Below are 24741 nucleotides of genomic sequence, written 5' to 3' on the forward strand. Positions count from 1 at the left end.
TGTGCTTCAAACTATTTTTATTTACATTACATACCAGTAATCTGATACTTGAAGCTAATTCTTCAAACTTAATTTCCTATGTCAACACCAGACTTGATTTCCATAGTTACAGCCTTCATTTGTAAGCACTTTATGTGATTAATTCAGGATCAAATGTACAGAAAATTACACTCTGGTTCTTGCTTTAAGTTGTAAATTTTTAGCACTCTCTATTTTAGCTTTTATGTCATGAGGTTTTTCAAAAAATCTCACAAAGGCTGGCTCATTTAATAAGGATGCCAGAATCTGTTCAAAGGCAAAAGACCATTCATGGTTCCCTTCCAAACTCTGTGCTCTACTGCCTTCAGTCTGCTCAGAGCTGCTTTCCTCCTGCCTCTCTCTGGGCACTTCAGCAGCCACTTCTGTAACAGCAACTGGACTTGTGACAGGTGACATGGGACTCTGCAGCCTTCTGCCAACTTCTTCCATTTTCAGCAGGAGGCTGGTCACCACCGCGATGGCGCGGTACAGGAGCTCCTCCTCAGGATCCCCATGGAACAGATTGTAGAGAGTTTTTGAGAACTGGATGAACTGAGACTACAGAGAGATACAGAGGAGACTGCTCAGAGAAGAGCAACACAACTGTTCTGTTTCACTGCTGCTGCCTGGCACCTGGTGCAGCAGCTCTAACAACAGCATGGACTAGCCCTGAGAAAACTATGTGTGTCATTACAGCAGTTTTAAAAGGCCACAGTCTAATGACTGATGTGAAGATTTGAAATTAAAGGGATCCTACAAATCCTTCAGAAATATTGTAATAGGACTTAAAGAGTCGTAAAATAGATTTAAATAAGACTCAAACAGTTTACCTGATTCATTCTTGGCAAATCCTTGACATTTTCTTCTTTTTTAAGAAGTTCATCTTGCCATTGCTTCAGATATGCCTGAATGTCAACCTTCCCCTTACCTTTTTGAAGTGGAAGAAGGGCAAAAAAAAAAGTGAACAAACAAGAACAGAGACCTTCCCATGAGGGATGATAAGCAAAAGAACCGGCATCTTCAATGTCACTCCTTCTCAACAGAGTGGTGGGGCCAAGGACCTACAGAGGACCAGAGTTTACTTTTGCCCTTTTGCTCCCATGACTACCCTTACATAACAGGACAGAACGTTAGCAGCACTCTAAGGTTGATGTTACTTAATATACTCTGCTACCACACACTTTCCCAGCTCTACTCCCCCAAAAGACACAGTTACCAAATGTGCCACCAGGATTCTTTTACCTTTTTCTGGGCTGCTCTTCAAAGAACCACTTTCAAGGCTGTCCCCAACAGATGAAACTACAATTTAGGGGAAAAAAAAAAGTTTCTTATTTCAGAAAAAAGGACCAGTGTTTCATTTCCCTTATCAAAAATTCCTTCCTTAAGGCACAAGACCCTCAATGTTCTCAGCACAGATTAGGTCAAGAAGAAACCACATGGCAAAATGTGCATACTTTCTATAAAAATAGAAGCCACTGTGAAGATACCAAATGAAACTTCTACCAATTAAATAATCTTTATAATGTTCACGGTGCACAACTTGAAGAGCAGCACGAACATTATCTATATATTGTCTACTTTAGGCAGATTATAAAAACAAAAAGGGATCTGTCTTCCCTGTAAAAATTCCACAGGTTTCAAGAGTATTTCAAACATATTATTTTATCAAGTCCACAAATTTACTAAAGCTTTTTCAGCTCACTTGGTCTAAAATAAAAGCAAAGAATTTTGAAACGCTTAGCACCTCAAAGTAAGTATGGATTTGGTATTTTAATTCTTTTATGCTCAGGATGCAGAAATGAAACAGCCATCACTTCAACACTGCAACAGGCTGCCCACAATGCTGACAAAGCCAACCAAATACACTCCCCTATTTCCATGTAAACACCCAAAGGCCTTTGAAATCAACAATCATAAGAGCTATCCACAACTTGTGCATAAGTTTATTAAACTGTAACTATCTACAGAAGATCTTCACAAGGGATTCTGTTAACGGGGATATGATTTACTGGATTTACTCATTTTCAGAAGAAAGCTCCCCATTTTTCACAGGATAATTAATAGATTCCTTCTAGTATTCTGCAGGCAAAACCTCACACTCTGGAGCTTACCATTGAGCTGGCTGAAGTGCATCAGTTCTTCCTTTGAAAGATCATCCCCTTTGGAAGGGCTTAGAGATTCTACTTCAGTAAAAGCTGCAATAAATGATTAAATAAAGTGGGTTCATGGTGCCCAGGCATTACCAAAGCAGTGATAACAATGACAAAAACCAAATGCCACTGTTTCTTACTTACCTGGAGGGATGTGCAACTTAAAAAGAAACTTGAGTTTGTCAGTGAAGCTTCCATTATACATCGTATCTGTTAGGGGAAAGGACAGTCTGTTCAACTGGACCAAACTTTAAAACAGCCTCTTAACTTAAATAAATACAATCCAGAGAGGTTGGAACTGGACATGTGCCCTACCTTACAGGGAGTATAATTAGATATGAAGTTTAAAGAAAGCTCTATCACCTGTGGCTGAGCCTGGGGTTAGCCTACACTGATGAAAGAACACTAATAATATCTATGACTTACTAAAACAAAACCACAGCACCAAAAGAAATAAAGCACTAATGTCTCAGCATTTCCTTTAAATTTTTGTTCCTGACCATACCACTTTGAAAACAAGATGAAAGAGAGCAGTGAGCCAAGAAAACTTTCAGTTTCCCAGAGGAATAAAGCATTGGTCATCCTGCACAATCAGTGTAAAAGATGACTTAGTATGAAGAATTATCATAAACCAAACAGGCTGGGCAATGAGATCAGGCCATTCTTCATTTGTGGATATATTGATGGCCAAGCCATATTAAATTTAATCTCCAAGAGGAAATTATTCTGCTGGTAATAAAAATCACATTACTTGACCCTGTGTTAAGAGACTCAATCTCCTCATCTTTTTGTACAGAGTATGGAAGGTGATACACCCCAGGACTACTCCCAGGAGCCTTGTGAATGTGCTCATGTGTGTTTTGCTGCCATACCAAGCACACAGGCAAATTGTTTGAAGTTTATAAGGCAGTTGGAAGTCTCATCCATCAGTCGGAATGTCCAGAGAGCCAGGGAGTCTCTGTTGGCACAGTGGGACCAGGGGCTCAGGAGGTGGCACAGAACCCTGAACTGCTGGCAATCAACCCGGTACTGCTCAAGGTAGGGCAGGCTGGCATCATGGTGCTGCAGCACAGGACTATTTACACTCCAGTAACAGGAGAGGAAATGTTCCTTCTGCAAAGCAAAGATAAAACATGAGGTTTCCTCTGGGGGAAAGATGTGAGGAGTTAACTACATACAGCATATATTGAGTCCAGCCTTTATTTACTAAAACCATTTCAAAGTCTACTGTTAAGATGGCTGTTTGGTAAGTGAGGAAAATGGCACATTACCTTGAATAATTCATAAAGCTCTTCAAGATCACTAGGACTGAATTTTACTTCTTGAGACACAACACGTAGCTGAAACAAAATCAAGAAAAAAATAATTAATGTGTCTTCCCTCTTTGGAATAACATTATGGGAGACTTAACATTACATTAAGAGACACTGCTTGCATGTTCCAGGTTTTGGCATGTGTTACAATTAGGAGTAAGAACAGCACTTCTTTTTAAAAGTAATCAGAAGATTATAAATTAAAATAAATGATTTCTAAAAAAAAAAAAAGCTTACGGCTAGTCATGTTACTAACATACATGGAGCCAACACTATGAAACCCAGGAGACAAAACTCAATTATTTATAATGACATAATGTATAGCTTCCTTTAAATGGGCAAATGCATGTTCAGCTCTCAACAGTGAAGCTGAATCCTCATTCTTAAAAAAAAAATTTAAAAAAAATGTTCACAGCTTTTAAAAAACAAAGTTTGCTGTAAGACCAGCTTCTAACTCCACACTATATATGTTTTGTAAACTTAAATACAGCAATACCATCTTAGCATAACCACCAGCATTTAGTTTCAGTTGCTACAAGCCACATTTACTACAGAAAGAAGCACGAGGTCGTGGACAGACTAGTATTATCACCAGGTATTGGAAATGAGCCACTGCAGAAAACAGCCAACAAAGGAAGCTCCTCACAACCTCCATCTTCACTGAGCAGTCTGAATTGAAAGGATGAGATAGGCAGATAGAGAGCTGCCACATCACCAGACATTCACACACAACACAGACAAAAAGCAACCCCTATTGAATCCACCACAATAACCTCTTCAGTGCTGCTTCCTGGAGTAAAAATGCAGGTGCTTAATTGTTTTACTGTATGGTGCTCTATGCCTCTAAGAGAACAGTATTAACATCAGCAGATAGAAATATAGGTCAGCCTGTTCCAATCCACACAAAGTGTGAGAGATGCACCAGCCTTTTGAAGTGGTTGGCAATGGTGCTGCTTGTAAGGAGACCAGAAGGTCATGCTGTGATTTACAGCCTGAAAACATCACAGGCCAAGCCTCAGTTAACAGACACCCTGCAGACATGAGGGGGTTCAGTATAAAATCATATATTTGGCCTGGAAACTGCAGCTCTTCTCAGAATCTTCCAAAATGGAATGGATTTTATCAGGGAGAAGGCTGAAACTCTTGCCTGTCACTCACCACATTCTGCTTGGTCGTAGCTTCCAAGGTCTGGATCACATAAAGGCGGTTCCGGCAGCGCAAGCTCTCCACGTCCTCATAGCGAATGTCACCGTACCTCTGAGGAGAAAGGCACCAGTCCATGCAATCAACTACTGGGAGACACATCTAAACAAGCACCTTTGTCTCTCTTGCCTCTAATAGGCACATTACAGGCATGGACACATGCAGGAAGATCAAAGAAACTGAGGAAGAAATAATTTATTAGAGCACTAACATTCCCCTTAACCAGCGTAACTCTTAAAAGGGTGTTTGAAAGGGTGTTTCAGAGAGATGGAGAAAGAAGAAGCTGGAATAGTTCCCTGTGTGGGAAGAAAAAGGAAGGGATTTTACTGTGTGTTGGCTCTATACCCAACTCTGTTATCACATGGTGACTATTTCTGCAAGGCAGCAAAGTCTAAGATGTGCATGTTTTCAGGGACTGAAGTTCACTCTAGTGAAATTAAGAAATCAGCTAAGTAATTTCTGAATCATTTCTGGCTACCTCTGTAATTTCTGAAGGACATGAAAGGCATCTGAGCACTGGAGTGAATAAATGCATTTATCTTTAAGGAAAAGTGGGATAGGAGGCAAGAACTAGAAACAAATTACCAGGGAAATCAGGGAACAAATTATTAAACAATTAAAAGCTAAACAGAAACCAGTTGATCAAAACAGGACAACATTCTTTATCAAGACCACGTAAAATCAATTAAATTTCCTTTTATGAGGAAATTCAATAGATTTAACTTCTCTTCTGTAAGTTTTTTGACACTTTTCAGCAGCACAGGCAATTAGGAAGACATGGCCTAACCATGACCACCATGCACCATGGGCAAAACTGCTTCTAATAACAAACTTTGAGAACAAATGAGTGATAAACAACCAAATTAGCAGGACTTCCAGAAGCTCTTCTGCAGTGTGTTTGTCCCCTTATCAGCAATGCCCTTTAAACAAGATATGAAAAACTGCAACACAGACAAAAGACTCTGAGCACATTAACTTTGATGAAAGGTTAAAGGAACTGGTTGTATTAAACCTAGCAAAAGAACAGATCTGGCAACTCCCTTTTAGGAGAGCAATCTGTTAAAATTCATTCTTCTCTCTTAGAGTTATGATGAGGCTGGACTCCAGCTGAGCAGCCTGATCTAGTTGTCCCTGCTCACTGCAGGGGATTGGATTAGATGGTCTTTAAAAGCCCCTGTCAACCCAAACTATTCTATAACTGATTCTATGACCAGACTTGAAAGGATAGATGATGAACAACCACATAACAGCAACAAGGAGCTATGGATAAAACCACAGCCAACTCTCCTCAATAATGCTTTATGAACATGTGAGAGAAATTAACTCCATATTATCCCACATGGGCAGACAAACCCTATGATGGACTAGAGTTTCTGCAGGTTTTCTGTTGTGGAACTGTTTTAACAACACTAGACTTTTTAGAGCATGATCTGGGGGGATGCTGGACAGGAAACTGAACTGGATAAGCTGTTGAGTTTTCTTCCAGAACTGTCTTTCTGTGTTCCTGTGGAGACTGCTACCAGCATCCCTCTGGTTTGAAACAAAGTGGAAGCAGAGAGAACTGCATCTCTGAATTGTAACCCATTCACTGAGTCTGGCTACTGAGCACTGGTAATGGGCAATGGCCTTAGTAAAAATATACATACAATATATAATGAAAATCTGAATTAATTTAATGTGATAAAATGATGTACAGTCTTCCATTCTCTAGGTAAACATGACTTCTTCATGCCTGATTAGACTGCCAAAGAATCTGCATTTGTGCATGAGTTAAAGGAATGAAACTGAACTACATTTTAAAATTCAACAAAGAGCCAAATTTCTACCAATCCAGACAGATTTTCTACCCTAGTTTGTACACTGTAACTGTTTCAAAGTAGCCCATGAAACATTAACCCTGCACAGGATGCAAAAACATGCCCACAGAACACATACTTCGTTTGACTCCCGTATCAGATCAGTGATGTCCACTTTTGGATGGTCACTCTTTGTATCACTGAGGTTGGAGCCCTGCTGCACAGCTGGAGGTAAAGGACTGTCTTTGTTAGTGACACTGTCAAAAAATCTGCACAAAGCAAACACATGAGAAATCAGCAGGAACCAGTTTATCACAATAAAACAATAACATTGGCATCTACTGAAGAAAAAGTGAGCAGAGAATAGGAAAAAATGAAGAATATCAGAGTCAGTAGCACAAATGTGCTATAATAGCAACAAAGATACACAAACATTGGAACTGCCCACCCAGAGAAGGCTGTAGAACTTCTAGACTTGGGAGTTTTTAGGACTATGTGATCTAGTGCTAGCAGCAATCCCCTTTTGAGTGGGAAGTCAAACTAGACTTTTTCCAAAGTCTGCTCCACTTGGCAATGCCCTGGTTTTCTAATACATATAGCAAGGTTGTGCTAACTGGGACAGAGAAAAAGGCTTGTCCTGAACTGTGAACAAGACAATCTTAATTCCTCCAGATGTACAAGACAAAGACATGCCTGATCTGTACCTGCTTATCTCATCCACATAACCAGCCTAAATATATCCATTGGGGAAGCCGGATTATACAATAAACACCAGACTGCATGGTCTCATAACAAAAACTACATTTTCTTCAATAATTCTGTAGCTCCTACCCCATTCAAACATGCAACATGTAAAAACCTCATTAAACAGAAATTCTTATTATCAGTTCATTACAGTCATAACTCATTAACTGCTATAGAACAGTAATTTTGCTGTTCTAATACTCCATGATACACAACCACAGCATCAACAAGAGAATTTAGTTAGTGAAGAAAAAACAGTACAAGTTTTGTTTGCAGTACGTCAGTTAAAAGCACACTTCGATGTCGCTAACACAGAATAAACTTATCATCACTGATGAGGTCATCACATTTTTTAGTCTAATTTCTGTTTTAAACCAACAACATCAGAGGATTCAGCAGACTAAACTACAAGAACTAAGCTGAAGAACTTGCTGCTGTAAGTTGATGCCTGAACTGATGTCTGGAACAGTCATAATGGGCTTTAGATATTCTCATCAAGGCAATCTGCCTTCTATACATGATATAAGTTCAAGGTTAAAAGCACATAGAAGCTTTTTTGTTTTTAATTCACAAAACAGTTATGGTTTTAGTAGAACTTTAGGATGGGATGTTCAGAGGATCCAGGCCCACTTTCCAGCCACCTCTTCCAGAATTTGAGCCTGAGATGAGCACTAATTCCTTTGAAGCCTTTGGAAGTCTTGGCTAGATGTCTTCTCAGCTACCTCAGAATGACTTATCTACGTGCAATTATAGCAGCTGCTATGTAGCCTGAGAGATTAACAGTTACACTGATACCTGTTGAGAACAGTGACTGCTTCTGCATCATCCTTACAAGTGAGCAACTTCTCCATGTTGTATTCCAGCACTGCAAGGCCAAGCTGCAAGATTGCCTTTATTCCATCATAGAAGAAACAGTCCACCACATTGACTGCACATTCAATTGGCAGCACGCTGATAAAAAGGGTAAGGAACCAGGAGAGAGAGACCGAGGAGAAAAAAGTCATGTCCGTCATGTGGTCTGTCAGCTGAGGCAGGTGAACCCTGATGAGCTCCTCAAACACTGCCTGATCAACCAAGGCACCTGCAGGGAAAGGAAAACAAAACCACCACCCAAATCTTAATACACAGAAGCACACCTCTCAGAGCACCAGCCAGAAACAAAGTTCCTGTCCTAGTGCAGCTTTGTTGCACCAGCACACCCAGGCCCAGCTGCAGGGAGCCCCTGGCTCCTTCTCCCATGCTGGAAGCTGTGCTCTCCATGCCTGGGGACAGAGCCTTGGGCATGCTCCAAGTGTGCTGGCACTTTGGTGAGCACACGGCTGCTTCCAGTGACTCTCCTGACAGTCAGTACAATTCCTCTGCAACAAAAAAATTCACACCATTTTCTTCTAACATATACACCTGTAAGAACTGCATATGAGATCAAAGTCCAAGTCTGGACCTGAAGTAACTCCTTTTTCTTTATCTAAACTGGCTAAGTTTCAAATAAATAGTATGAACTGCACTTATAATTCCAAAAGAACAGTATAATAGTCTAACTATTTCCTGAATAGCTATGCCCAGAATACTGACAATATCTGAAAATCACATCCATGCCTATTTAAGGAGAAGTCATGGGATGTTCTCCATTTTCTACCCCACAATACTGAAACAAATGCAATGGTTTCTCTCCACTTGTCAGTTTTCAGCTTACATTTGTTCTTAATGACTAACCATTAACACTCAATATAGGCAGACATTCAGTTCAAGATGGATAAAAGCAGATGGATTTTACCAATGATTCGGCGATTGAAATAATCAGGGAGCATCCTTTCACACACAGCAACCAAAAGCCAGAATGCTTCCTCCTCTTTAGCATACAGCAGAAGCACTGATGTCAGAATATTCATTGCCTGCAACATTCAAACAAGAAAGGAAACATTTAAGAGAAAAGACAGAGAAAACACAATTGGTATTATTTCTTAGAATTTATATTTCTGAAAGCACTTTACAGCACATTTTTAAAGTGCTGGGATAACCTACAGCCATATCCAGGACAAGAGTTTTACTTCTATGTTATTAAATACAGAAAAGAGTATCTAAAGCACATAAAAATATTTTTAAGTGCTGTATGTCTTGTTAGAATGCAAATGCATATATGAAGCGACATGACAGCATTTATAAACTAATCCAAGTACAATGTAAAAACTCATTTTATACAATGGCATGAAATAAGCAAAGTAAGTGAGCCACTAAGCAAAAAACTATTCCACATTTCTGTGACAGATTTTATGAGGTGCTACCATACTGCCATCATGAGCTAATATTTCAACAACCAACACTAAGACTCTCAAAACTGCTATACCTGACAATATCCAATTTGTGGATTCCTGAATGCATAAGCTGTAAGAACTCTCCTGAGGGCAGAAATTCCTGTGTCACTTTGAAAAGCAGGATGCTCAGGCAAGGAGCGACGTAAATCTCGTTCAATTTCATCAGTAGCCAAAGTGCACGTTCCTAAGGACTTCTCCACCAGCTCAGTGTAATAACCAGGGTTGGATGCCATGTCATTTACAGCACCTGCCAATATATTGCATGGCACAGTATTAGAGGACAACAGTAACACAGCAATTTGATTGTTTGCAATTTGTACACAAATTTTGGTGACTACTGAGGTACCTCATGAATCTCCAGATATTACTGAAGTAATGTGTCAGAGTAATTCTACTGGAATTAATGGAAACACTCAGCAATGAAAATTGCCAATGATGCCTCCCAAAATGAACCAATTACACTTGTAATGCAATACCTGAGAAGAGCAGCCAGAGTTCTCCTCTTAATGCCTCTGGGATGCCTCTCACAACCAGGTCTCGAGTCTTCTTTGTACGAAACATACTGACCCCATGGCCCCGTTCTGCAAACAGGATGTTCCATGACTGCTCCTTCATCTTTTCTTTCAACTACCAAAAGCAGAAGATAACAAGCATTAAATATACTGGTAGATTCTCCTCAAGTGTCAGAGAACAGAAGTCAATTTTGCTCCCAGTTATATTCATATAAACTGGAAACTGCAGCATTGGCATCCGTACTGATGTGTGAAATGAGCACTGAAGCAAATCAGAGCAAAATCCAGCCCATGCAGAGCACAAATTTAGCATGAAATGCCATCTCATACATGACCTACTACTCTTTAAAGTATGTTTATACAAGATGAAACAGAAGGTAGATCTAATTCAGTATCCCATCTGACAGAAACCAACAAGTGCCACACAGACATTTCTCTGAAGCAAAGCAATTGTTGATCAGGTGCTCCAGCTCATGTGAGGCTCCAGAGCTGAGACAGGGTGAATGTCATCACTACAATTTCTGTGCATGCAGAACTAAGATTTAACATTGTTAAAGCAATCAAAGGTACTGAAAGGAAAAGTAGATTTTGTTCACTTTTGTTCACCATACTACAAAAAGCAGCATTTAAAAGTCTGGACTCCCTTTTGTCCTGCCCAAAGGGTATTTGTTTTATGGTATTTCTAATATAAAAATTTTCATATCCTAATTTACTTCATTCTGCTGAAATAGTTCTTTTGAAATAAAACCTGTCTTCTTTCACATACTATGGAGAAGCAAAAATTGCATGATCTGTTACAAAAACAACTACATAAATATTCTCCAGAGCGTAACTCTGTTAGACAGTGGTGCAGAAGAGAGAAATAAGAAAGAAGTTAAATCAATTTCTTAGAACATTCTCCTTGCTCCCACAGTTTGTAGTGACTTTGTATCTTGAAAATTCAGACAGAAATGCAACATGTTCACTATCATAACACAAACAGCCAACTCTTCCCTGAGGGGTAGAAGACCAGGAGAATCTAACTCCATAAAGATAAGGCATATCAAACAAGATGAGCAGAAAATTGAATGGAGCTATGAAGAAGCACCCTGTGGACTCCAAATACAGAAAATGCAGATGAAAGAATACTGGCAAAGCCTCTGAGGAAATCAGCAGCCTGGCTGGAATTCATTTTGATATAATCCACTCCTTTTCAATTCAATTTCAAATCCTGTTGGCCGTTTTATCCCTTACCATTTTAGAGTCCAGGTTCTCAGCATCCTGAGGATGGTAGACAGTCATAAGGGCTTCTGTACTGACAGTTTTGCTGTTATCTCTCTGGCCCATCTTTGACTGTCCTGCACCAAAATCCTTTGGACTGTCAGTGGCAGAACCAGCTGCAACCTTGAAAAAAATTTAACAGTGGTACTTGTAAATAACAAACAATCCTCCAAGAAGCAGCACTGATATCAGACCATTTTTGCTCATTATATTAAGTTACAGGTGCCAGATACAGACTTCTAAAATAAATGATAAACAACAGTCCCTGCTCTGCACAGCTGGGCTTTCAGGAGGCTGCACTTAGAGGAAAAAAAGGCATCTCTCAAGCAAAAAAAAACCTAAATTATAAAAGGACAAATATTCATAATGAGAACTGAGAATAGGAGGATAAGGAGGCCTGACCATTCATCACCACCAAAAAAAAAACCCCATTCATACAGTGAACTATACAGAAAACCTGAGAGCACTTAAAAACCAGCATTACAGCTGGAGTTGTTTTTCAAAACCTGATGAAAAACAAGGCAAAAGAACCCAAAAAGGAATGCATTCACAGTAGCACCATTGCCCAACTCATTCTCTTTCACATGGGCAGAGTAATTTATTTTTCTAAACCTTAAAACCAGAGGTTCATTACTTATTCCTATGAGCAAATTTCAAGAAATTAGAATTGCCAGAGCAGTTACCTCAGTACTTATGATGTGTTGTGGACTTGCAGTTGCATTGCATTTCATCCTGAGCTTTGCCACAAGCAGTTCAAAATCTCTCACCTCTGTGAAACGAAAAGCTGTTTTCCCTTTGGTACTAATGCTGACTCCTCTGTTGGCTGGATCTCCTTTATCCACCCCTGTGACCTATGGAACCAAGGACACATAAATTAAGCAAGGAATTTTACCTGCTTACTTATAAAAGAGAAAACCTGTTAGGAATACATGTGTAAATGGAACAGTGGATGAAGCACACAAGCAGACCAGGCAACACAAGGCACAAGTTGAAAGCTCAACTGCCTGTAGCTATTTTAGCAAAAGGCACTAAGTATTATGCAACAGAATTTTGACAGAGTACCAGAAATCTTCAAAAAGGTTTTCCCAGCTGTGAGTGCTCAGCTTCTTTGAAAAACCTTGTCACCTTCTACCCACTGAAGCAGTTGCTTTTTTTTTTACCATCCAAAAGCAGAGAAAACATGACTTTTGTAAGTAATCAAATAAAACAAGTTTTAAAAGACTGAATTTCCACTGAGAATACCCTGTCAAAACAGCTGTCATAACACATGACAGCTAGAGCTGACTTTAATTGCCATGATGGAACAGTTACAGACTAGAGCAGTTAAAACAGTTTAATCATGCAAGTTCAAATGTGACAATCATGAGAATCTAGACTGGCTGGCATTGCTGATGTATTCATGTTGTTAAAGGCAAAGAATGGAAAACCACTGAGCACATTGTTGTAGGTAAAGAAGGAAAGACCACTGAAATGAGGTAACTGCAGTCCTGCAGAACAAAGAGTGAGGGTCTGACAGCCCACAAGAATAAATTTAGAGGCAGCTCCTTTAACACAGCCTCTTATGTTATGGAAGTCTGTATTGTTTGCAGCACTATTTGGAAGTAACCAAATAAATTGTTTTATGTAAGTGGGGAACACCAAGTGTACTGCTGAGATTAGTACAGCTCACCCCCTATTACAGAGCAATTATAGAACCTGGCTTATTTGTGTCTGGTGTTGATGAAAAGCTTTTAACACTGGACAACTGAAATGTGGCAATATCCCAGATCACACAAAGTCAAGACAGAAAAGAAGAGGGTTGGTTCTGCAGTGTACTGCAGAAATTGAAATTCCAAAGCTGTGCCCTTTGCTATATGGTCTTCATTCTGTCCTTATAGTTTGTTGAGATTATCAGCTGTAATGGCATTGCTACTTGCTCAACACCTGATTTTCCCAGACTTTTGAAAATCCAGCACTGCTCAACCACTGCAAAAAGCTGCACTACTGAGCTAAGAAACATAGCAGTATTACTGATCTTCAAAGTCCTCTACCCACTACAATTCTTTACTTCTTACCTTGAGAATGTCTCATTAACTCACCTACAAGTACTAAGAAAAAGCTTTTCCATTTAATAAAAAAAAGTATTAAAAAGTTTGGATTCTGTACTGAGCTACAGAAACAAGAGTAAATAGAAAAGGGAAAGAAGGCAGAGAAACAAGTCTGAAACATGAATGCAGTTCCAGAAACCTACAAACAGAATTCCTATATGGAGTATCCAAGGTAGGGGGAAATACATGACATCACATAAAATAAGGAGATTCTAATGAAAATCTGCTGAAGTGGCATTAAAGTACACAAGTGCAAAGCTGCTGGTAGAAGTGACTCTGATTTGTAGTTTGCATTACCTCTCTCAATGGAATGATCACACTGCACAGGCTGCCATCCTGGCTAGCAAAGCAGATGTAGTTTTCTGAAATGCACATTTTCCCATGGGTGTTATAATGACTGAAAGGAACCCATAAGAAGCACTCATGAACTTCCTTCAAGGACTCTTCTTTAGGTAACCTGAAGAATGCACTAAAATGCTTACTGTGGGCATAGCTCTCCAAGCCTCTGGATTAAAAACATAACACATGGGTAGGAAAGAGAAAAGAAAAATTAACTAAGTTTTAAATACCTTAACAAATACAAAAGACAGTAAAATATCATGCTCTCCTCTCCCATAATCTAGGGCACCAGTTTGAAGGGTTCAATGTTTTTCTTGAAGAGGCAACAAAGGGCAAGACCACACCTACTTGTACACTCACTTAACAAAATATTTAAATATGTCACTAAACAAGGCCAAATTCAATAATGTTCTTACACAGTAGAGCACTGCAGAGCTACAGGTAGTGCAGAAAAGATACTAATAGCATTATGTGCTCTATTTCCCCACACACGAGAATAATCCCTTTAAAACTAGAACAAATTTTGGCTTGATGGAGGGTTAATTAGCTAGAAAGGCAGCACATGTTGTAAACATCTGCCAGGGGCTAATTTTTCACAGGTAACTGCAGCCAGAAACAGTATTTTGGTTGTAGAGCAGCATCCCTCTCCAGCATTGCCACCAAACTGAGGAATCAAAGGAAAAGAAAGGACCTTAACCATTAAATTACTGGTATTCATCTCTTTCCCACCACCCAAAATAATGCTGTACCTCAGGAAAGCCATGCACCCATCAGTTAGCATTTATCATATAACTCATGCAGTTATCATTTACACATATCTATTAAATTATTTCTTCCCCACCTTATCCTTCCTCATCAGGTATCTCTGGAGACACCGTAGCTCTAATCTGAATTTTCTAATCCTAAATGCTGCAAGAACCCCTTTTCAAAATTCAAACTAATATAAACCTTTTAGTTAGAAGACCAGAATTGAAGATTTGATCACTTCTTGCCTTCATATACACACTTTGGATCCTGACAAGTAACAACAAATCACAATGCCTCACATGGCTTTGGTCCAACATTGTAATGATTCACTTGGTCAAGAAAATATCAGCTTTGCTAATATTTACAATCTCCTTGAGACAAGGATTCTCTTCCTCTTTTGCCTAAACAAATACTGAGCCCAGAACAGATGAACTATAAGCAATGCATTACCTCTTGGTGATCTGCAGAGGGTCATGAAGGACTGGATCATTCTCAAATGTCTCCTTGTCAAAAAGTCTCCTAACTGCATAGTTTGCCAGCTGCTCCATGAGCAGGAATGTTTCACTAATGTGCAAAAACATGGAAAAATAATGATCTTCCCCATGGGAGCACACATGAATGCTCTCTGTCAGAATCACATTGGAAGTTTTCTCAAGTTTTGATATTTCATCCCAGGAGATAATAAGTTTTACTGAAAATAAAAATGTAAGGACACATGAGTCAGTTCTCAATATCTGCCTGTATTAAAAAAGAAATGCAGTAGTAGCAGCTCTAACAGAGTATAATTAAACAACATAGTCAAATGATAACACACTTGGAAAGGACTACAAACTAATAAGCACAAAATGCCTTCTCTTCATATTTCCTAAAAATTAATTCCATTAGAAAGAATTTCATAGAAAAGCATTAAAACACAGACCATGTATGTTTAGACAAGTTTACATCTTCTTTTCCTTGCTCTTATGTGAAACTGCAAACAGCAAATAAATACCATCATACAAGTCAACCCCCTTCAACAGCTCACCAATAGGGCTTCTTAAATTAAATCCATCATGTGTTGGCATGTAGAGGAACTGTGCCCCTTAGCTATAGCATTTCTCAATACAGATCAAAATCAGCCTTGAAAGGATCCTATTTTCTATATGTTTTCCATTTTTCACATAAATACAGTTACACTACACACTATTATAAGCATTTGTTTGGGCATTTCAAACTAATGTTACACACAGAAAAAAAGAGTTATGTGCAATTATCACCAGTGTGTAGTGCAGCCATGTGAAATATTAAGCCTGTGTGTGAAGAAATAACTGTAATCCTCATAGAGTTAATATTGTAGCATGAACTAAAGGTGATGGACAACTTTTAGCTACAGTCATCTTCTGGAAGTCTGCCTTCTCTCTGAAGCTTGAATTAAGGAAGAGTAATAATGGATATTGAGTAGTATGTTACACAAATGTATGCATTTCCATAAATTATGTTGGCAGTTCCTGCTCATCTCTACAGACATCTGCTCACATGCCAAAACAGCTCCCTTAGCACAGAGGAAGAATTCCTACTAATCTGAAAGATGAGCAGCGCAGCATGGAGGGACACAGCTCAGCATCAAGGCTTACTTACCTTCTGCTCCAAGCAAAAAGGAATAAAAGCTCAGGAAGTTGGTACTAAGGTACAGCCATCCTTGGCAGGGCACTCTGCCCTTCCAGTAACTGCATGAGTAGTAGGTAATCAACTTCTCCTGCTCTGGTAACCCAAAGCACTTCTCAAACTTCATGAGACCTTCACGAAACTTCTCAGGATCATCTTCTCTTACAAAAGAATATTTTCCCTCTTCAGCAATCAAACCCTACAACAAAAAAATCACATTACTTAATGCATGTGTCCATGTGGGTAGTTGTCATATATGCACCTGCATGCACACAGCACACTTCCTGTTCTCCCAATAGGAGAGCAAGTTTTAGAAGGGGAAGAAGAGTCTGAGGATCAAATCATAGGTCACAAATAAAATATGCTATTTCAGACTCATCCACCAAGTCTCCAACACAGCTTAAGCAAGACACACATTCCTGTGTCTCCTCCTCTGAAACAGATATATTTTCCTCACTTAATCCCAAGAGTTCCTGGGCTAAATATTTAGCATATATGGAGCAAAATAAAAAGAGAACCATATGCTTCCCAGGCACTGTTAAAACTACTGTGAAATAATTTATCAGCAGTTTTAGATCACTATCTAAAGGCTTTTGATGTGTCATTTACTAAGTGGAGTTTATGTCCAACGATCTTACTAAGTTGTGGGGCAGAGACACAGGAACAATGGCACATGTTAAAGTGAACAGTCACACACTACTCAATCAGAATAGGCAGCACTACAATGCTGTCCTTGAATATTCTATAGAGCACATATTATTTGTGTACAGTTAAAGGAAAAAGAATACTTAGCCTTTCCCAATCATGCCTGTTACTTACTCTTATCATGCCTGTTACTTACTCTTATCTTTCCCTGGACAAAGCTCGTAATGTCTTCATTTGAATCAAACACTGATAAAGTCTTCATAACATTGTGTTCTAACCACTCCCAATGTTCTGTTATTTCTTCTCTGCTGGATCCTATTGAAAAAGAAAGTATTGCTTTAAATTAGGACAGACTTAATCATTTCACCAAAACTATTCATCAAGAGAATATTTAGCAAATTCCTGAGTCACAGAGCAATTTAGATACACAAGTCAAAATCACAAGTTTTAAATTTCTTGTTACCCCTTGTGAACACTGAAAATGTATTCAGTGTACATGAAACATATGCACTGCTGTGTTTTTATCTTTCAAGTCCCTTATGCAGCTCTATTTCTGGCCATTAAATCCAAAAGCATCTCAGCTTTGTCAACATTATGTGGCTCAGTGCTGAAGCCTGAGTTGGACTGAGAGTTCCTTCCTGTCAGCAGCACCTCCCCAACACAGACAGCACAGCAGCACTGCAACACTCCCAGTTTAACAGGCCAGAATGTGGGAAATGTGAGACCAAACCCATGAGGCTCAGCAGGAAATTAAATCTGTGCCTTTGATATCCTCAGCTTTGATCACTGGCCCACAACAGTTTCCAGAGCAGAACTTCAAGACCAGGCCCTGCTGTGCAAAATCCCTTACACGTGTGAGGATGTAAAGCAAACACCACTGGAACCAGGGAGGCAGCAAGGACTGAGATGCCACGAGTGAAACTGCAGGGTTTCAGCAATTTCAAAACAGTCAGTGCTTTAAAGACAGTGACTCCCAATCAGATGCTGGGGGACAGAGAGAGTGCAAGAACTTACGCAGGTTTGACTAAATTTATATTCTAGAATATAAATTAATTGGCAGCTTCATCCTCCACAAGAATGCTCACCAATCAAAGCAGGCAGTGTGATCACATACTGTTGATACCCTCAAGCAAGAACACACCTTGAACAATTGCATTTTTCTCAGCTTACTTTGTAAAGGGTAATTAACCAACTTTCAATGAACTCCATAGAATTAAAGTGGCCCTGTGAATGAATAAAAATTGGTCTAAATATAGTTAAATAGACTGTATTACACTGGGTGGATTTGCAGCTACACTTAACAAATTATATGAAGAGTAATTAACATAGCAATTACATCTCAAAAGTAATTCTTTTTCTCAGACTACACGTGTAGGCCAATTATTTGAGTCACAATGTGAATCAGAGGCACAGAGGCGACCTAGAAATAATGAAACTTTGTTGTAATTGTTTAAATGGTTTAAGAGCACGGTTTCAGACATTTAATATGTAATAGCAGGAACAAAGTGTCAACCCTTGAATTTCTTAACTGAAGAAACAATCTAACACAATTAGGACAATTATATTATGTAGCTTTCTGTTGTAAAGTGTATCTATGCCTCACAAAATCTATATAAACTCAGTCCTAAAATTAAGATTATGCTTTGTATTTTGCCAAAGGCTGACCTGATGGCAGTAGAATTCCCCAGAGTACACTTCCAACATACATATTAAAGTACTTTTTTGATAGCCTCTCACCAGGTCTGACTTCTTCTGAAATGGCCCTGAAATGTTATTTATTGTCAATTCACAAACTGTTCAAATTCTTTAGGGCTGCCCTTTTAAAGTGACATGCAATTACATTAAATTAAAGCTACAAGAACAAATCTGTATTTACTTTTCCATTCCCTGTTGGTTAGTAACACAAGAAAGAGATAGGACTTGTACTACAAGAGCAACAGATACAAGGAAGAATTCATCTCTGACCATGATTGTGAACCTGCATGTTTTAACATTAAGAGACAAAGCAAACAAAAATATTAGGATAAGCATCTATTGTTATTCCTGCCTACAGCACAGTTTAGAATAAGCAGAGATGAGCTGGGAGCTCATCCTGAACTGTGTCAAGTTATCCTTGCACCTTACAAAGAAAAAGATTGTGCCTCTATCACTGACACAGTGCCCAAAGGCTTTGGCACCTGAAGGGCTCCTGCAGAAAGCAGGCAATCAGAAGGTGTAACAGGAAGAGTCCATAGATCTACTCTGAAAAACCGGAACCACACTCTGCTGTCCAGCTCAGGCTTGCAAATGCTTTTAAACCATTTAGAGGTAATGAGAATGAGTGGCAGTGTGAGAGGATTAAGGCACAGATGGGCCCACCCTTTGCAGCCTCCCTGTGCCCTGCCAGGCTGGCCCCGGCGCTGTACGTACCGCAGGCGATGGACCAGTACACCTGCGAGTCGGGCGTCTGGTGCAGGATGCGGAACGGGGCCACCTTCGACGTGGAGTCCAGCACTGCATCCAGCGTTCCCACAAGGAGACCTGGGGTGGCCAAGAAAAGTACACAGCACAGTGAAACTCGAGTTCTGAAATGCACACTCCCCTCTGATTCCTTCCTTGGGGAGCAGGAACGCTGCCCAAGTAAGGACTAATGAACTCTGAGAAAATAAGAAGCACAACTGAGAAGAGCACAAAGTATTCCCAGAGGAACTTCTCTGAGATGTGATATTTTGATCCAGTAAAAGCCAGGAGGCACAAATGAGGGTGAAGAAGTTTTGAACCAGTAAAAGCCACAAGGCACAAATGAGGGTGAAGAAGTTTCTGGAGATGGCCCCTGTGGAAGTGACAGCCGTGCAGTCTGTGTGAAACCAGAGCACAACCAGGGCAGTCCCAGCCTTCAGTGAGCACAAGCAGTAATTGAACTACCTCTTAATTAGTCATTTACTGTTGTTCTGTTTTTCAGGCACAGGAAAGAGCCCTTCAAGACCATAATTGGCTGTCACCTCCCTGCCACTAAGTATTGAATTAGCTCCCATTAAATAGGGTTCAGATGAAAATATATTAATTTCACTAAAAAGACAAACTTCATCTCTCCAGAACCAGGACAAAAACATCGTCTGGGAAAATGAGGGTGCATTTCATAATGACTCAAAACCATTCTCTCTCACTGTGCAGTAATAAAGATATTAGCCTAGATATCTTAAGTGATCCTTTAAAATCTAAAATAAGAAAATTCTAAAAGAAGAAAAATCAATACTGAAGAAACAATTGAAACTTTTGGTTCCTGATGCACCATAAAATCTTTTCTTGTTACAAAAGAAACAAAAATACAATCAAAAGGATCTTATGCTTCTTTCCTGCATTTCCTATGTTTGCACTCTCCTAGCATGGCCATAGAAACAGAAAATTCAATTGAAGTAAAGTTACCAAAGCAGTCACACTGGGCTCTTAGTCTCCTACAGAAGAACAAAAAAATAAGAAATGAGATTACCCAAAAACTCATAACACAATTACTCAAGGAGCTGCTGTAAAGTCTGTTTCAGAAACCTCTTGAGATTATGGAGGGAAAGCATTCCCAATAAATGCCAGTAAAGAGGTGAAATACAGAGCTAACATAGCTCTTGTAGAACCTTTATGTCTTTAAATACCCTTCCCTGCTTAACAGAAAATGATTTTTTGATTATTAATATTTTGTAGAAGCACTAGATTTAGACAGCTTCAAATGCATCCCTCAAAAGTTATTTTGGAATTTTTTGGTTGGCTGCTTTGGCACTTTGGGTTTCACTTTCTTTCCATTAACCCCCTCCCAAATTATGAAAAATATAAATTGTGAAAGAAGACAAGGAAACAAAATAAAGCAGAATTTATAAGTCTAGACACTCATCCACAGAGCATGCTCTTCCTGAGAATACACTTTTAGCATAGAGCCGGTGGGACTACCTCACTGTGGCTATTCAAGTTTCAAATGGTTATGCTTCTCCTCAAAAACATGGAAGTAAATAATTACAACAAACCACAAAAGAACCCCCAAACCAACAAGAAAAACAAAACAAAACCACACTAAAAACCAAACAAAAAACCCACAACCAGAGCAATACATTACATCTCTAGTTTTGTCTGCAATTAACAGATTGTAAATTGCTGCTGGAAAGTAGAATTATTTTGTAGTTCCTGACTGAAGACAGACATTGAATAAGAAACAACATTTATGTCTGTTTAAGCAGCTTTTGCTTACTGAATGAGTCATGACACTGAGCTGATCTCAAAGATGGCTTTGCTTCAGCAAATATTGCATTATTTCATTCACAAATCTCCTAATAACATTTTCTGTTATACAGTACAAGGATATCATTCACCATTTATAAGGCTAACTCAGCTTGAGCCAATGGTTACCACAGCACACTAGAAAGGAGCACTCCTCAAAATGCCACCACAGCTCCTGTCTCCTTGGAAGGTCATCAGATTTCAGACACAATGAACTGTCCCAGGTGAGGATCCATCACCTGAGCATTGCCACAGGTCATGAATGGGATCAGGACTACAGGTTTGAGCCTAAGGCAATAAACAGCCCCTCAGTGCAATACACACTAATTCCATGGCTATGGACCCTGCCATAACTGTGGGGAACAAGCAGAGGCTCACTCATCTCATCCTAGTCCTGAAAGTCCTCCACGAGCTGCCAGTGTTTGGAATTCTGCATTACTGGGCAGGGTTGCTGTACCTTCCAGTTCTTGTGTGTTGCTGCCCAGGCATTCCCTTGGATTGCTATTTCCCAATGGGAACCAAGGGATAACTTACAGGGGGTCCCCACTTCCATCTCTGGTTAAAACTAGAGTTTTTCCTGGGGATTCCACCTAATCCTCTTGCTTTGCTCAGAGAATTACTTCAACTGCATCTATGAAAAGTGATGGACATTTACATGGGAAAAAGGCTCTGCTTTTAGAAACATTATCAGTTTCATAGCTGCCAGAGTAAAACTACTGGGAAATACCCTAGATGTTTAACTAAATAGGGTAAAATACTCTAGAAACCAAAATAAAGGGCAAGGATCCGGAACAGCTTTGAAATACAGATATGTCATTCCCAAGATGTCTCCAAAAGACTTGGTGAGAAAAATATCAACATTAGCACAGAGACATGCCCCAAAAAACCAGCACTGAAATTTCAGTGAAAGGGTGGAACTTTATGACACCAAATACTCATTTGCATCACTACTCCCAGCACACCCATCTCCTAATCAAGGTCCTTCCTAACCCAGAACCAAAGCTAGAGCTCTGTGACCAGCATGCTTCATCTCACCAGACCTTAGTTACAGCACACATATTCACAACTATGTTCTTATCCATCCACTCTGAAAACCTGATCAGCTCTCCCAGAGAAGCTCTGCAGGAGACAGAACAACCAGAGGACATGGTGTCACACAGACAGCACACTTTGGGAGAGCCCACTGCATGATGAATGAATTACCCAAGGGAGCACCACTCAGACAGGTTACAGCATCTGAATCCTTCAGGAGCTCTAAAGCAGAGAATGAAGAGTGGAGCTAAGCAGGGAGGGAGGCAAGGCTGAGCACAGGTTGCTGAACCTGTTCACAAGTGATCCACACAAGCAAACTCAGAAGGGTGGTGTGTGTGCACACAAGCCACAACACCTCCCTGTGTCACCTACAGACCACAAACTGGCCCTGCCCCTGGGTCATACAAACAAATCCAACTGCAGGCTGCATTCTATTCCTAGGACAGCAACAGAATTCCCAGCCTTCCTCCAGGTAAGCACCTCTGTTGGCATCTATCTTTCGCTCCTTCGTCTGTACCTTCCTCCAGGTACTGGCTGCTTCCTCAAAACTTCCCCCCTTAGAGCCTGTCTTACCAACTGTACTCCTGTATTTTTGGGAATCCTTTGTCCTGTCCCCATTAGTGCTATTCAAACCCGGCAGCACTGCCCATCTTTGTCTCCACTCCTGTCCTGAGGCATTGTGACTCTTCCCTTGTGACTCTTGCACTGCTGCCTCCCTCTTTTCACTCCTCAGTGCTGGCAGTCACCTCAGGCCTTGTCTCACCAGCTGTAAACGCTCTCCAGGAGAACAGGATTGCACATTTGGGATGATTTCATAACACAGCAGCTGTGCTTTGCTTTTTTCCTAAAGAAGTGCTAATTTTCTCAAGCAACATGCAGCAATATCAAATTAATGCTGGCTTATACCTAGGAGGTTTGAATATTTCCAAACCTCCTAACACAAATGTAATTGCAGTTTCATGCAATTGTCTTGTTAACCTTTCTTAATCACAATTTTAATTCAAGAACATCTCACTCCTTTTGTTTCTGTCCAGGGAAAAAGGTAACTTGCACACGAGAATCTGTAAGAATTTACAAGAAAAGTTACAGAAATAAAATGTGCAATGCCACACCAAAAAAAGCAACATACTACAGCAACTATCCCATCCAAGTGTTCTTCCCACACTGTCAACAAACACCAAGAGCAGGAGAGCAGTTACAGAAGCCTCACCTTCACCAAAACCCAAAGGGCACTTGCAGGGCCAGCTGTCCACCCAGCTGTAAGCCTATGAGGAGGTTTTCAGAAGAACAATTTATTCCAGTTCTCATTGTTCCACTTTAATCACAATCCTTCAATGAATTTTATCATGCAGAAAATCAACCTTCATAGCAACTTGGTTTCCTTGACTTCCATATAAATTAAGGTAGAGAATAGGCCATCAAATCTGATCCCCACAAGACTTCCAAGCTCACAATGTATCACCTTTAGTTCTAAGCCAAGGCCTGACATCACCTATCTGCTTTTAATACTATGAAATGCATAGCAACCTGGGATTTTGGGATGCTTTCTCTCACTCTTTCCATGTGTTCTGCCAGTGGTTCAGGTGCCAATGAAGAATGCCCCACATCCAGCTGCAAGGGCCATTTCTATACCTGAAATTCACCAGCCAGAAGTTTGAACCTTGTGGTTTTATTCAATAAAATAAATAATATGTTCCCACACGACAATTATGCCTTATGTTTAACACAGCTTGCTTTAGGATGACACGGATTAGAGAAAGCCTAGAAAAGCTACAGAAATACAAACACTCGAGAACCACATCTCACTTTATGCTGATTCCCTGTAGATTTCTCCTTGACAGGGTCAAAGACAGACGCCACCAGTCTCTGAAGGAGTCAGTCAGAATAGCTGCCACCATCACAGAGGTCTCAGCAGTACCTGGGGCCCCTGCAGTGCCTCATGATACAATCAGGCAAGAATTATAAATAGAAACTCAGCTCCATACCTTGAAGTTCTCATGGAATAAACTTTATTATACGATGGTCAATTTCCAGTCCCACCCCTCTGTCACTCTCCTGACCCACCACTGCTGACAAGCCCCACCAAATCATATGCTTGCTTTTAAAACCAGCAATCCGAAATGCCTAAGCAGAAGTTCATCTCAAGAAGCCCCCCAGAAAAAGGGATTTGGAAGCGAGCATCTTGCCAACAAGAAGGAGATCAGTCCTTCTTCAGACGCGTCCACTTCCACCGAGCTGCCCATGAGCCGTGCGGGCTCCGCCGGAGCCGGGCCGGGGCTGCGCTGCCCACGGTGCCCCGGGCATGCGGAGCGCCCGTCGCCCCCCTGCCCGCTGCCCGTGCCCGCCGGCCCCTGCTGCCCTGGCAAAGGAAGGCGGGAAGAGCCCCATGAGGAACCCAGGAAGGGCCGGGGCTCCAGAACCTGAGCGGGTCCCCGGGTCCCCTTCCCGCCCCTCTGGCTGGGAGTCCCGGGGCTGACAGACCCCCGTCCTCCCGCTCCAGCCCTGCCCGGCCCCACGGGGGCAGTACCTGCCAGCCCGCCTCCGCCCTCCTCGCCATAGCCCCGCCGCCTCTGCAGCACGAAGTACTGGTTGGAGCGCTCCTGCACCCACAGCTTGAGGGCATTTTTCAGCAGCACCTCCTCGGGCTTCAGCCACATCGCGCGGCCCCTCACGGCGCAGCGCTTCCAGCGCCGTGCC

At 40.6% G+C, this 24741-nt stretch overlaps 1 protein-coding gene across 1 annotated transcript; it reads right to left on the reverse strand.

Moving 5' to 3' along the window:
* On the reverse strand, positions 1–24741 carry TBC1D8B (TBC1 domain family member 8B). Its single transcript, XM_063170529.1, has 21 exons — positions 24572–24741; positions 19180–19290; positions 16967–17085; positions 16099–16324; positions 14932–15172; positions 13693–13900; positions 11992–12159; positions 11282–11431; positions 10013–10163; positions 9569–9783; positions 8999–9116; positions 8020–8305; positions 6620–6749; positions 4640–4738; positions 3440–3508; positions 3041–3281; positions 2313–2378; positions 2130–2213; positions 1261–1317; positions 849–946; positions 1–576 (listed from the first exon to the last, which is right to left on the reverse strand). The coding sequence occupies exons 1-21, from the start codon at positions 24699–24701 to the stop codon at positions 166–168; spliced, it is 3378 nt and encodes a 1125-aa protein (XP_063026599.1). The 5' UTR covers positions 24702–24741; the 3' UTR covers positions 1–165.

This window comes from Melospiza melodia, chromosome 16 (genome assembly GCF_035770615.1).
Source record: "Melospiza melodia melodia isolate bMelMel2 chromosome 16, bMelMel2.pri, whole genome shotgun sequence".
Classification (NCBI taxonomy): domain Eukaryota; kingdom Metazoa; phylum Chordata; class Aves; order Passeriformes; family Passerellidae; genus Melospiza; species Melospiza melodia.

Coding starts and splice junctions, on each gene's coding strand:
- TBC1D8B (XM_063170529.1), bottom strand. CDS start 24,701: ATGTGGCTGAAGCCCGAGGAGGTGCTGCTGAAAAATGCCCTCAAGCTG. Junction 2,379..3,040: donor ACAATTTGCCTGTGTGCTTG/GTATGGCAGCAA, acceptor TTCCCCTAACAG/ATACGATGTATAATGGAAGC. Junction 1,318..2,129: donor GCACTTCAGCCAGCTCAATG/GTAAGCTCCAGA, acceptor CCTAAATTGTAG/TTTCATCTGTTGGGGACAGC.